This window comes from Stegostoma tigrinum, chromosome 5 (assembly GCF_030684315.1).
Source record: "Stegostoma tigrinum isolate sSteTig4 chromosome 5, sSteTig4.hap1, whole genome shotgun sequence".
In the NCBI taxonomy this organism is placed as follows: domain Eukaryota; kingdom Metazoa; phylum Chordata; class Chondrichthyes; order Orectolobiformes; family Stegostomatidae; genus Stegostoma; species Stegostoma tigrinum.
The window spans coordinates 96,190,814-96,204,610 of record NC_081358.1 but is presented as its reverse complement, the minus strand read 5'-3'; the positions used below and the strand labels follow the sequence as shown (position 1 = coordinate 96,204,610).

The 13,797-nt window shown below is 42.6% G+C and overlaps 1 protein-coding gene across 1 annotated transcript in view; it reads right to left on the bottom strand.

Moving 5' to 3' along the window:
• Positions 1–6,169: 6,169 nt before the first annotated feature.
• LOC125451648 (uncharacterized) overlaps positions 6,170–13,797 on the bottom strand; it is a 69,606-nt gene continuing 61,978 nt past the window's right edge. Inside the window, exons 7-9 of the mRNA XM_048529053.2 lie at positions 12,468–12,596; positions 7,326–7,448; positions 6,170–6,304 (exon numbers count right to left, since the gene is read on the bottom strand). Of these exons, the coding sequence (XP_048385010.2) occupies positions 6,290–6,304; positions 7,326–7,448; positions 12,468–12,596 (267 nt within the window). The 3' untranslated portion in view covers positions 6,170–6,289. The remainder of the gene's footprint in view (positions 6,305–7,325; positions 7,449–12,467; positions 12,597–13,797) is intronic.

The window sequence follows — 13,797 nt, the reverse complement described above, 5'->3', positions numbered from 1 at the left end:
GGTTCAGAAGGGAATGAAGGAGAAAAGGAGCGTGATAGTGATAGGAGATTCAATGGTTAGGGAACAGGCAGGAGATTCTTTAGTCACGAATGAGAGTCCCGGATGATATGTTGCCTCCCAGGTGTCAGGGTCAGGGACGTCTTGGATCGAGACTACAGGAGTCTTAAGGGGGAGAGAGAACAACGAGAAGTCATGGTACACATCAGTACCAATGACATTAACAGGAAAAGGGATAAGGACCTGAAAAGTGAATATAAGAAATTAGATTGGAAGCTAAAAGGCAGGGTGAGCAACGTAGTAATCTCTAGATTACTACCGGTGCCACAGGCTGGTGAGGCTAGGAATAGTGAGCAAGTGCAGCTGAACACATGGCTACAGAGCTGGTGTAGGAGGGAGGGCTTCAGATATGTAGATCATTGGAATGCCTTCCGGGGTAAGTGGGACCTGTACAAGAAGGACAGGTTGCACCTGAAGTGGAGAGGCACCAATATCCTGGGCAGGAGGCTTGTCAGAGCTCTTCAGGAGGGTTTAAACTAGTTTGGCAGGGAGATGAGAACCGGGGCTGCAAATCAGAGGATTGGGTAACTGGTGCATAGGCAGACACAGCATGCAGAGAGTCTGTGAGGAACGATGGACAGTTGATAGAGCAAAGTGACAGTCAGTGCGACGGGTTGAAGTGTGTCTATTTTAATACAAAAGTGTCAGGAATAAGGGTGACGAACTTAAGAGCACAGATCAGTACTTGGAACTGCGATGTTCTGGCCATTACATAGACTTGGATAACACAGTGGCAAGAATAGCTATTGGATGTTCTGGGGTATAGATGTTTGAAAAGAAATAGGGAGGGAGGCAAAAGAGGTGGGGGAGTGGCTCTGCTAATCAGGGATGCAACCACGGCTGCAGAAAGAGAGGCTGTGGAGGAGGGTTTCTCCACCGAGTCAGTATGGGTGGACGTCAGAAACTGGAAAGGAGCAGTCACTTTATTGGGATTTTTCTATAGACCCTCCGATAGCAACACAGACACTGAGGAGCAGATTGGGAGGCAGATTTTGGAAAGGTGCAGAAGTAATAAGGTTGTTGTCACAGGCAACTTCAACTTCCCTCATATAGACTGGAACCTCCTAAAGGCAAATAATTTGGATGGAGCAGGTTTGTTAGCTGTGTCCAGGAAGGAGGATTTCTGACTCAATATGTAGATAGGCTGACTAGAGGGGAGGCCATATTCAATTTAGTGCTTGGCAACGAACCAGGCCAGGTGTCAGACCTCTCAGCGGTAATAGTGATCACAACTCCCTGACCTTTACTATAGTCATGGAGAGGGATAGGAGCAGATGGTATGGGAAAGTATTTAATTGGGGGAAGGGGGAATTACAATGCTCCACAGCTCTTGCCTAATAGCATAAATTGTGAACAGGTGTTCTCCGGAAGATGCATGACAGAAATGTGGAAGTTGTTTAGGGAGCAGTTGCTATGAGTGTTGGATAGTTTTGTCCGACTGAGGCAAGGAAGGGATGGTAAGGTGAAGGAACCTGGGATGACAAGACATGTGGAACATCTAGTCAAGAGGAAGAAGGAAGCTTACTTAAGGTTACGGAAGCAAGGATTGTACAGGGCTCTGGAGAGTTACAAGATAGCCTGAAATGTACTGAAGAATGGGCTTAGGAGAGCTAGAAAGGAGTATGAGAAAACCCTGGTGGGTAGGATTAAGGAAAACCCCAAGGCTTTCTATACTTATGTGAGGAACAAGACTATGGCCAGAGTGAGGATAGCGCCAACCAGGGATAGTGGAGGGAACTTGTGCCTGGAGTCAGAGGAGGTAGGGGAGGTCCTAAATGAATACTTTGCTTCGGTATTAACATGAGAGGGAACTCATAGTTTGTGAGGACAGTGTAAACAGGCAGATATGCTCAAACAGGTTAATGTTAGGAAGGAAATTGTGCTAGAAATTTTGAAAAACGAGGATAGATTAGTCCCCTGGGCCAGATGGGATATACCTAAGGTATACCCGACAGGAAGGGAGGGAAGAGATTGCTGTGCTTTTGGCGATGATCTTTGCATCCTCACTGTCCATTGGGGTAGTACCAGATGATTAGAGGGTATCAAGTGTTATTCCTTTGTTCAAGAAAGGGAATAGGAATAATCCTGGGAATTACAGACCAGTCTGTCTTACATCAGTGATGGGCAAATTATTAGAGAGTATTTGGAGAGATAATATTTACAATTATTTGGAAAAAGCACAGTTTGATTAGAAATAGTCAGCATGGCTTTGTGAGGGGCAGGTCTTGCCTCACAAGCCTGAATGAATTCTTTGAGGATGTGACAAAACACATTGATGAAGGCAGAGCAGTGGATGTGGTGTATATGGATTTTAGCAAGGCATTCGATAAGGTTCCACAGGGTGGGCTCATTCAGAAAGTAAGGAGGCATGGGATCCAGGGAAATTTGGTTATCTCTATACAGAATTGGCTGTCCAATAGAAGACAGAGTGGTAGTAGATGGAAAGTATCAGCCTGGAGCTCAGTGACCAGGGGTGTTCTACAGGGATCCATTCTGAGACCTCTGTTCTTGTGATCTTTATAAATGACATGGATGAGGAAGTGGAAGAGTAGGTTCTTAAGTTTGCCGATGGCACAAAGGTTGGTGGCGTTGCAGACAGTGTGGAGGGCTGTCGGTTGCAATGGGACATTGACAGGATGAAGAGCTGGGCAAAAAAAGTGTCAGATAGAATTCGACCCTGAATAGTGTGAAGTGATTCTTTTTGGAAGATCAAATTTGAATGCAGAATGCAGGGTTAATGGCAGGATTCTTGGCAGTGTGGAGGTACAGAGGGATCTCAGGGTCCATGCCCATAGATCCCTCAAAGTTGCCAACCAAGTTGATAGGGTTGTTCAGGCAGGTATGGTGTGTTGGCTTTCATTGGCAGAGGGAACTGAGTTTAAAAGCCATGATGTTATGCTGCAGCTCTATAAAACTCTGATTAGACCACACTTAGAATATTGTGTTCAGTTCTGATCGCCTCATTAGAGGAAGGATGTGGAAGTTGAGAGAGTGTGCAGAGGGGCAAAGAAGGATGAGAGGTGACTTGATAGAGGTGTACAAGATGATGAGAGGCATAGATATAGTGGTTAGTCAGAGACTTTTTCACCCAGGCAGAAATGACTATTACAAGGCAGCATATCTTTAAGGTGATTAGAGGTAGGCTCTACACAGAATGGTGGGTACGAGGAATGCATTGCCTGCAGTGTTACATTAGGGACATTTAGGCAACTCTTAGATGGGTACATGGATGGCAGCAAAATGCAAGGTATGCAGGGTAGTTTGATCTTAGAGTAGGATGATAGGTTGGCACAACATCATGAGCCAAACAGTACAGGCACTATGTTCTAAATTCTTCCTCATGGTCTCCTCTGCTAACCTATTGTAACCTTTGTGAAGATTATAGGCACCAATAGTTAATGTACTTACTTTCTTAGGCACCCTCACTGTCTCTAGACTTATTCTCTGTTCCACCATATAACTGTTAGGGGTCGTGCAGACTACTCTTCCCAGTGTCGTCTTTTCCTTTCTACTTTGTACTTCCACCCATATGGATTCCAAATGTTCTGATTCATGACCATTTCTTGTTATTTGTAATTTTTCCATCCTGCACTAATGTGCTGTCCCACCAACCTTTGCTATCTTCCTGACCTTTCACACACCCCTGAACATTTAGTACCCAGCTTTGAACTCCTTAATGTCAATAAGCTTGAACCCATTAATCTGTATTGGTCCAATTATTTCATTTATTTTGTTCCAAATACTATGCAGATTCAAGTAAAGAGCCATTAATTTTGCTTATTTACAATCTTTACAGATTCACAACTGTTTTGAGAGAAATCATTTTTCATCTGTTTTAAATCTGCTGCCCCTTATCCTAAAAAAAAAAACTATGACCTTCTCATTATAGACTGTCCCACAAGGAAATGGCCTTTATGTCCACTTTGTCATGCCCTTTAACATAACTCAATTAGATATCCTCCATTCTTCCAAACTCCAGACAGTACAGGCCTAAGCTGCTCGATCTCTCTTCATAATGGACACCCTTCACCTCTAGAATCAATCTAGTCAACTCCCTCTGAACTGCCTCTTCTGCAACTACAACCCTTCAAGGGGACCAAAACATTATGTGATACTCATGTGCAGTCTCACTAACTCCTTGTATAGTTGCAGCAACATTTCGCTGCTTTCATACTCTCCTCCTTTAAAGAGTAAATGCCAAAATTCCATTTACCTTCCATATCACCTGCTGTACCTGCATACTAGTTTTTAATTTTTTGCGATACATGCAAGAGGACACAGAGGTCCACCTGCACTGAAGCACTCTCAAATTTCTCTCCATTTGGAATAGAAGTTGCCTTTCTATTCCTCCCACCAAAGTGGACAACCTCACTTACCTACATTAAGCTTCATCTGCTAAAGTTTGGTCCATTCACCTAGCCTATCTATTAGTAAATTTCTTAATACAACTTAGTGTAATCTACAAGTGTGACCACAATGCTTTCTATCCATGCATCCAAGTCATTAATACAGACCGTAAATAGTTCAGGCCTAAAGACTGAATCTTATGGCATCCCACTAGTTATATTTTGCCAACCCACCCATTTGTAAACAAGAATTTATTTTACAATGGTCAACAATAGGCATATTATGACAATATGTTTATTCAAAATTTTACTCAATTCAAATTTCACCATCTGCCATGGTGGGATGTGAACTTGTGTCCCCAGTATATTACCCTGCCTTCTGGATTGATAATCAAGCAACATTACCACTGAGTCCCTATTGTGTACATACATAGACAGTAGGTGCTGTAATGAGAGTTCATTGAAATCTTCTACTTGGCTCAAATTGCAGTCATAGATGATGGGAGCTAACACAAGTATCATGTCATATCGCTGATGAACTTCACCTATCACGTCCTTCCACGTCCATCACTACTTTTAGAGCAATCCAGTGCAACTGAGAGAATGTCACCTTTGTTAGAGTTGCTGTCTTCCGAAACTGGAGTTAAACCAAAGTCCAATCTACCAGTTTGGATGGACGTATGTCAAGGAACCACAGTGCTAATCTGAAGATGATCAGCAGAGAAGTTTTACTCCCACAAATCATTAAAAATTATCTTTATTATTACATTGTTGTTGGTGGCCCCTGTTAGAACATAAACATCTTCAGTTAGAACCAGACATTAATAGGATTCCCTGTTGGGAAATACTTCACACTGTCCCTCTGCAGGTATGACAGGTCTGTAGGAGAGCGAGGTGGGGGGGAGGGGGAAGCATGGTGCAAGGACAATGTACAAAGGAACCATGGCAACATCAAAACATTGCCAACCTGGAAACATAAAAGGTTTTGGTAGTCAACCGCAACCAGGGGCTTCACTTTTCACTGGGCAATTATTCCATCTCACTCCAAGTTCACATTATTCATGTGTGAACCATGATGAGTGACTGAGACTATTCCAACATGGCAGCAGGGAGAGGACCTCAGAGCTTAGCGCAAACCTGACCAAGTTCAATACAAAAGGAATATTCAAATCAGAGACCCTACTGAATGGCCAAAGTCACTAAGTCACTGCGTTAGCCAAAGGCAAAAATTTTTGCATGATTATTCAAATACAAAGGATGCCACAACTGAATCTAAGTTCTGTCTCCATTAACTCACATCCTACTTTGGAAAGACATGGAAGAAAGAATGAAACTGCATTTACAAAGCACATTTCACAATCTCAAAACATCTCAAAAATGTTTCATAGAGAAAAGACCTATTTTTGAAGATTATAATGTTAGAAATACGGAAGCCCAACTGCTTAAGACTTTAATCTACAAAACAGCAATGATATAGTGCCAAGATATTAAGCTTCAGTGCTACTGGGTAAGGGATAAACATTGACTCGGGTAGAAGTTTCCTGTTCCTCTCCCTATAGTGCTATGAGATGTTCACAAGGACAAAGGGTTTAACATTTAATCTTAAAAACACCATCTGCGTCAGTATCGAACAGGAAGTCAAAGCCTGAACCAACTGTTCAAATCTCTGGTGCAAGGCTTGATCATTCTCCCACTGCCATCCACACCCACAGTCCTCACTTTCTCTTTGCTCCAAACAAACACAAGCAAGCACAGATTTGGTTTCTACAGCCGAGTTTATTAGTGATATAACAGATGCAAACTTGTATGATTTACAGTTTGGTTATAGTTTATAATGTTGATAATATCCAGTGATTATATATAGAAATAGATCTTCTTTTTGCAGTTTACATTGTTAATTCCTAGAGGGAATAAAAAAAAAAGAGAAAATTGAAATAGTTTCAGATGAAGCCTCAGGTCTTAACCACCTTCATGTGTGGTACTTGGCCCAATGTCTAATTCATGAGTCTTCGGGGCATTGATTTTGATCCTAGCTACCTGGCAGCAAACTTGACAGGAAGTAAGTCAAGAAATCGATGGGAGTACATTATCTGCTCACATCTAACCAAGTTTTCTCTAGGTTCAATCTTAACCAGGACAGCCAGCAGGATCCTTCATTAAATGTAGGGTTTTAACTCTAGCCGCAGTCAGGAAGTTTCCAGAGCTTTCCTATAGTTCAGGCAGGCCGTGAATCAGAGTCAGAAGCAGAGAAAGGCATTTAGAATAACTTTCTTCCATTCTGTGGAGTCAGCCAGCAGGAGGTGCCCTTGGGCTGACTCTGGTCCAGACAGATGGCCTTCCAGTCAATGAGTACAATGCTTGTTCATTGCCTATCTACCTGAGGATGGAGATCCTTGGGATATGGGCAATTTTGGCAAGGATTAGCCAACTGCCAAATCGCTAGAAAACTTCTTGGTTGTATAAACGGGTGGCCCAAGAGGTCAATAAGAGTTGGCAGTGTCAGTGTTGTACTGACTGGTGATGGAGGCCCAGACTGGTTTGCAATCAAGTCCCTTCCCTGGGTAACAGTTGAGTTCTTAACAATCATACTGAGGTTTCAAAGGTCATTTTTTGCTAATGCTTAGCATTTCCTCCATTTTCCATTTTTGTTTCGGGTTTCTGGGGTCTGCAGTATTTTTCACTTTGCTTGAGAGATAAAAAAATAGGGGAACAGTCCCTACCACAGTCCAGGTCTGGGGACTGTCAACTCATTAGGTTAACCTGAATTTAATCCAGAGATGAAGGACCAGGCCGGACCCATTATATCGTCCAAACAAATACTATTGTTAGACACGTTACCCAACTTCTCCACCCTGCCCACGGAGGCAAATACAAAACAACAAAAGACAAAGACAACAACAATAAAAAGCCAGAGTATCTCACCATTATAGCATTGACAATATCGTTCTTGTTGTGTCTGAGTGCACGTACAGCTTTTCCCCTTGAGACGTTTGCTTGGGCCATCACTAACTCTATGTCTCGTGCTTCCAGTCCCGTTTCATCCAACTAGAATATGGGACATTCAAATGAGTCAGTCTGCTTTCCCTTTGAAACTTGATAACCCACAGATAAATCAGCTTTGGAATCTCCTTGAAGTACAACTCTTAAGGAGTTGGATAAGGTAGATGCTCAGAGGATGTTTGCTGGGCTGAGTCTAGGCCTAACGGGTCACCATCTTGGAATAAGATAATATAGGACTCAGACGAGGTGCCAATTTTTCCCAAAAGGTCTTTGAAATTCTCTATTTCAGGAGACAAGTACAGTCAGTCATTGGGAATATATTCAAGCCAATGACTAATAGATCTTTGGATGCTAAACTTAAAGCAATTATGAGAATTGTCTGGGAAAGTGGGGTTGAGGACTGGCTGCATCTATAGTGAATGGCAGAACAGGTTCAATCAACTCAACATCCCAGGCTAAGTGATCTTCAGTCAGGGCAGGTATAAAAATGGAGGTGGTGTCGTTACTGCAGCAAGGAGAATATCTTGGAAGGGTCTTCAAATAAAAAACTTTATAGGGAAAGTTTAGGAATAAAAAAAAGGGGGGGGGGGCAGTCAAATTTCTGTAAGCATATTAGAGACTACCAAATGATAGTCAGCAGGTAATAAAGGACTAGATATGCAAACAATTCAGTGTCGTGTTTAAAAAGAACAATAAAAGGTATTTATATTAGGAGATTCCAACTTGCCCAAAATTAATTAGGATAGTTATAGCATAAGAGATTTTAAAAAGGTGGACAGATAATCCCATAGGGGCTGCTGCAGTGCTGTACCTAATTCTACGTAACGAATCCAGATAGTGTTCAAGGTGGCAAAGGGAGAACACTTTAGTGATAGCAGCTCCAACACCATACATTTTGAACTTGTTATGGAAAAGGAAAAAAGATGGTCTGAAGAAAAGGGGACTGGATTGGAGGAAGGCAGATGTTATCAAGACACTTTGGCCAGATCCTGACTACGACTGGGTAAATCTACAACAGTTGGGGGTGTTCAAAATGTAATTGGTGAGAATACAAGTCCAACCTGTTTCCTTTAGTGTGAAATGTAGGAGAAACAAGCCCAAAGAAGCCTGCGTTTGCATGAATATTCAGGGCTGGATAAGTAGGGGGAAAAGGTACAAAGGGAGCAAAATCAACCAAGAGACTAACAGAGTATAAAAAGAACAGTGGAGAACCCAAGAAAGCAACTTGGAGAGCAAAGAAGGGTGCCAGAAAACACAAGTTTAGGGAGAATCCCAAGATATTCCACAAGTATACCAAGGAGAAGAGGATAGCCAGGGAATAGAAGGATCATTCAGGACCAAAAGGGTGAGCGGTGCATGGAGTCGGAGGACACTGGTCAGGGTGTCAGGTTTACATTGGGAGTCAGGTGGTTTTGGCAGGCTTAATAACTGACAAATTCCCAGGTCGAGATGAGTATATATCCCAGGCTGCTTTGAGGGGAACTACAAGGGCTCTGGCCCATACTTCTAATTCCTCACTGGCCACAGAAAAGGTGCCCAAGGGCTAGAGGGCAGCTAAAGTGGTTCCACTTTTCAAGAAGTGGATCAAGATTAACCAGGGTATTACAGACGAATGAGACATCAGTGGTAGGGAAACTATTGGAGAAAATTCTCAAGGAGAAAAGTAATCTCCACCTGGAGAAGGTTTGATCACAGATAGTCAGCACAGCTTTGTCAGGGGGACTTGATGCCTAACAAATTTGATTGAATATTGAGGCAGTGACAAGCATATAGATGGGGGTAGCGTAGTTGATGTAGTTTATATGGATTTCAGCAAAGCCTTCGACTAAGTCCCACATGGGAGAGTGATGAAGGAGGGAGAAGCATATGGAATCCAGGGTAAACTTAGCAAACTGGATCCAAAATTTCCACAGTCTTAGAAGGCCTTTTTGTATGACTACAGACCAGTGTCCACTGGCATACAACAGAGATCAATGCTTTTGATATATATTAACCATATATAAGATGACATACAGGTGATGGTAAGTTCACAGATGATATAAAGATTGATTGGGTGGTTGACATTGAGGTAGAAGGTCTCAGCTTACAGGAAGGTACAGACATTTTACAGATGGGCAGATTTGTCATGGATGGAATTGAATGCTGAAAAGTGTGAGGTGATTCACTTTGAAAGCAGTAACAAGACAAGCGAGTACTCAAGGTATGGCAGGACTCTGAGAAGTTCGGGGAACAAAGGGATCTTGGGTGCTTATCCAAAGATTCCTGAAGGCAACAGAAAAGGTTAATAGGGAAAGGTGTATGGCACACTTGCCTTATCAGTTGTGACAGATTATAAGAGCAAGAAGGTTATGTGGGAACTGTACAAAAACCAGCCACAGCTGGAGAACTGCAGGATGTAGGATGCAATTGCACTACTGAGAGTACAGAGGAGATTCACCAGGATGATGCCTGGATAGGGGCAGTTTAGCTATGAAGAGAAGCTGCATAAGGTCAGGTTATCATCTTTAGAGCAGAGAAGGCGGAGGGGGAACGCAATTGAGGTGTATCAGGTTGGAAGGGGCATGGACAGGAAACAGCTGCTTTCTTTTGCTGGACAGCCAAAAAGAAGGGGGCATAATTTAAAGGTAAAAAGCTAATTTTAAGGCAGAAAGTTTAGCAGAGATTTGATGAGTTTTTTTTCATCTAGGTGGTGGTGGAATTTGGGGGGAAATGTACTGCCTGAGACAGTAGTTAAAAATCAGGAAACGACCACATTTTTTAAAAAAAAAAGAGTGCTTGGGTGAGCTTTTGAAATTTCGTAACATTCAAAGGCCAAGGGCCAAGTGCTCAGAAGTAGGACTAGCATAGATTTATAGTAGTTTCGTCCATACAGACTCGGTGGGCCTTCTGTAACATATCATCGTACAAGCAAATGACCTTTTCCTGCTCTTCATTCTACTTTTATAATCGTCCTTAACAAGGGCACTGTTTCAGATTGCACCATTATGTATTATGGTCATCTCCCAAAGAACTTGAGAGTTCAAGGTGTTTTTTTTTCATCCAGTGAATGGGTTGCTATTATTATACTATGACTGAAAAGCTCCTCTCACACACTTACCACCAGCATTCTGAATCTGGAGTTAAATCAGCAGAACCCTACACTCTCCTCGGCTGGTGCTGGCACAGCATTCACCTATCACCTGGTGCTTCTGAGCACTAAGGGGATACCAGCCTCCAATTAGTCAGCAGGCACAATCCCAGAGCAAGGCCTGATAGGCTCCCAAATGGCCCACGATGTGGTAAACCAGCTCAGGAAAAGAAAGCAAAGGTGATATTGTAGTCTTCCTGGCATTCCAGGTAGCAGCCAAGATTCTGCTCAATGACAGATGGTGATAGACAGGAAAGAGTGAAAATCCACTGAGTGCTGTCTGAATGACTTTTACCAGCAGCCCTTCCACCTTAAAAATTAACCTCCAGGATGTGGCTGTTGTTGCAAGGTCATATATGGCTAGACCAAGGTCCGAGTTAGAGCCATCTTGAAGCCTAGGCTATACAAATTATGTTAAGAAAGCCACTTATCTTTCCCCTCACATGGACATGATACAAGTGTGCCATAGGAAAAGGTAAGAGATTTATAGCAATAGTCAAAGCTATTTGGTGATCGCCATTGTGTTTCAATTAATCGTTTACTTACTAGCTCCCAAAATTCTACAGACATACATAGGAACACCACCTAAACGGAGTACAGAAGGTAATATATCCCATAACTGCACAGACTCTTCTTACTCCTAGCTATCACATTAAAAATGTGCACGCCTTGGAACTTGGCTATTCACTATGGTGACCGAGTTAAATATTAGACCAAGAGATAATAAAGGAATCTATCCTGTACAAACTAAATGCATTTATACTGGGTTCCTTTTTTATATCAGCTCCACAGTTTTCTAAAAAAAAAACGTAAAATTAAGATCCTGCAAGTGTAGCTCTCAGACAACATTTGCAGATTTCAATAAAATCTGTAAGGCTGTAACTGTTGTCACATCAAATGGTCTCAGGCAGTTCTAGTCTCATGCCAGCACCAGCCGAGGAGAGTGTAGGGTTCTGCTGATTTATAGATTTACCCTCAACAGAAATCAATAAAAAAGGTAGGCAGGTCCTCTGATGCTGCTCGGCCTGCTGCGTTCATCCAGCTCCACACCTTGTTATCTCAATAAATGGTAGTCTGTGTTATGTCTTGAGATTATACTGTGGAGCTTTTTTGAACCTTCGGTAGGTTGACCTAACAACAAGCAGTGACACAGCTATTACAAAGGCTATGGTTGACATTAAAAAAACTAAAGCATTGCATTGTGAGGTGAGGGGAGGAGAAACAAAATGATGCTCGACTGGTTTCAATGTGTATTCTTCTGTGACAAATCGCCCTTGTGATCTCAGCACTGACTGTGCAGGAGGTTTGCTCACTAATCATCAGTAAACTGAAGTGCTTAACATCTTCCCCTCCTCCTCATCGAATTCTATAGGCAGAGGCTGTAATCATGTGGTATTGTTTGGTATATCATTACAAACATAAATTGCTAACAACCACTTGGTCTAGATCCCTTGCATTTTTAGAACACTGCCAAATCGCAAAATTAGATGTTAGAGGAGATAAATTTAGAGATAAACTAGGAAGAGATGTCCCTTGGAGACTAACCTTCCTCCTCATTTGATATCTCATGCCATTTTAGGGATACTGTATTAATTTGTGTTTCTATGGGTTTTGCGCTAAATTTCCTTTTCTGGTTATTCTCAGACCTTTCTCAAGCAGCATGAAACCTCACAGAATTGGCCATCATTTAATTTTCTGCCCGATTCTAAGATGGCCAGTGTGTCCCAAATCCCAAACGACATGCTGGGTACTGCCACCCCTCAAAACTAACAGTGCAGCCATTTCACCCCTTCTAATACAGGTAGCGGGAAAGGACATAGGGAAGGTTAGAATATCCTAAGTGAAACAGATTCATGAAGCACTGGAGGGGGTCCCCAATCTCTGTTTGCCCCTATGCAAAGGGCCTTGGTCCTGGCATTGTACAAAAGGTGCTTTACCTCCTCTTCCTCACTTTCCTCCTTAATTGTGAGCGTGGGAGTTGTCTCAGGGACCAGCGTGGCATGCTCAATGGGGACTTTGAACTTCTCAGCCGCTGCCTTGTGAGCCTGCTGGGACAGATCCTCAATCTGGAATTACAGAGCAAAAAAAAAAGAGACTTACATTTACTGAAGTAATTCAATAATACAACTGCAGGATACCCCAAAGCCTTTTCCTGTTGGTAACTACTCATGTGACATTGTCAAAATGTAGGAAACATAGCAGTGACAACGTAAACAATCCGAGATCCTACAAAACAAAATAAACTGAAGACATTTTGATGGTAATTTGGGAGATAAATGCCAGCCAGGAGAAATCCCCAACTGGCTTCCAGTAGTCCCAGGGAATCCCTCACATCAAGATGGCAGACAGACAGATTTCATCGGAAGGGCAGCACATTCCCTCAGGGACTACACTGGTACATGAGCCTAAGTCTGTATGGTGGGGGGGGGAGTTGGGGGGGGTGTTTGGAAAACACAAGATCAGACTCAAAAGCGAGGAAACTATCACCAAGGTTGTAGCTGGCACCTATAAATTGGAGCATGCTTGATTACCAGCGTGTCCTTCAAGCTTTCCTCTGCCTCTCAACAGGGAGCACCTTCCTGCTGCTCCACCCAACAACCATCCCTTGCAAATCATTCTGTCATGTGCAAAGGATTTTCTGGGCTAACCATGCCCAAGAACTAAACTAGCAAAGCTTTACACCAGCTCCATAACCACATCCAACCCTACAGCAAGCCTATTACTCTATGGCAAGTACCCATTGTGCACCCTGCTGATCAGTGGCCCGTTTTCAATATCTTCATTTGATGTCAAGCTCAAAAAGGTCAAGTTATTAATCAGCTTTTTATGGATTGTTGGCCAGACTCCATCTGAAGTACTGTATTCAGTTTTGGACGCCAGACTTCAAGGAGGCATATACTTCACTTGCTGGGAATTCAGTGCAAATCACCAGAACTGGCCTTGGCTAATTCTTTCAGCTCCTAGTAAAGAGGGTGATGATTGATTGACAAGATAACAGTCAGAGGTATGGAGCAATCAGAGAATTATAGGCTCCCCAAGGACACAGGGGATTCAAAATGGGCACAAGGCTTAAACAGATACTATTTATTTGCAGGAAATAGATCCCTGCACATGAACATATATTGCTTCCAGCAAGCAGAAGTGAGCATGCTGCAAGCATTGCAGAAAAATCTTGAGTCTGTAAATATACTAACAGCCAATTAAAATGTTCAGTTCAGCTTGCAATGGATTCATTTTATTTGATATTAGCTTTTCTATCCATTCAGG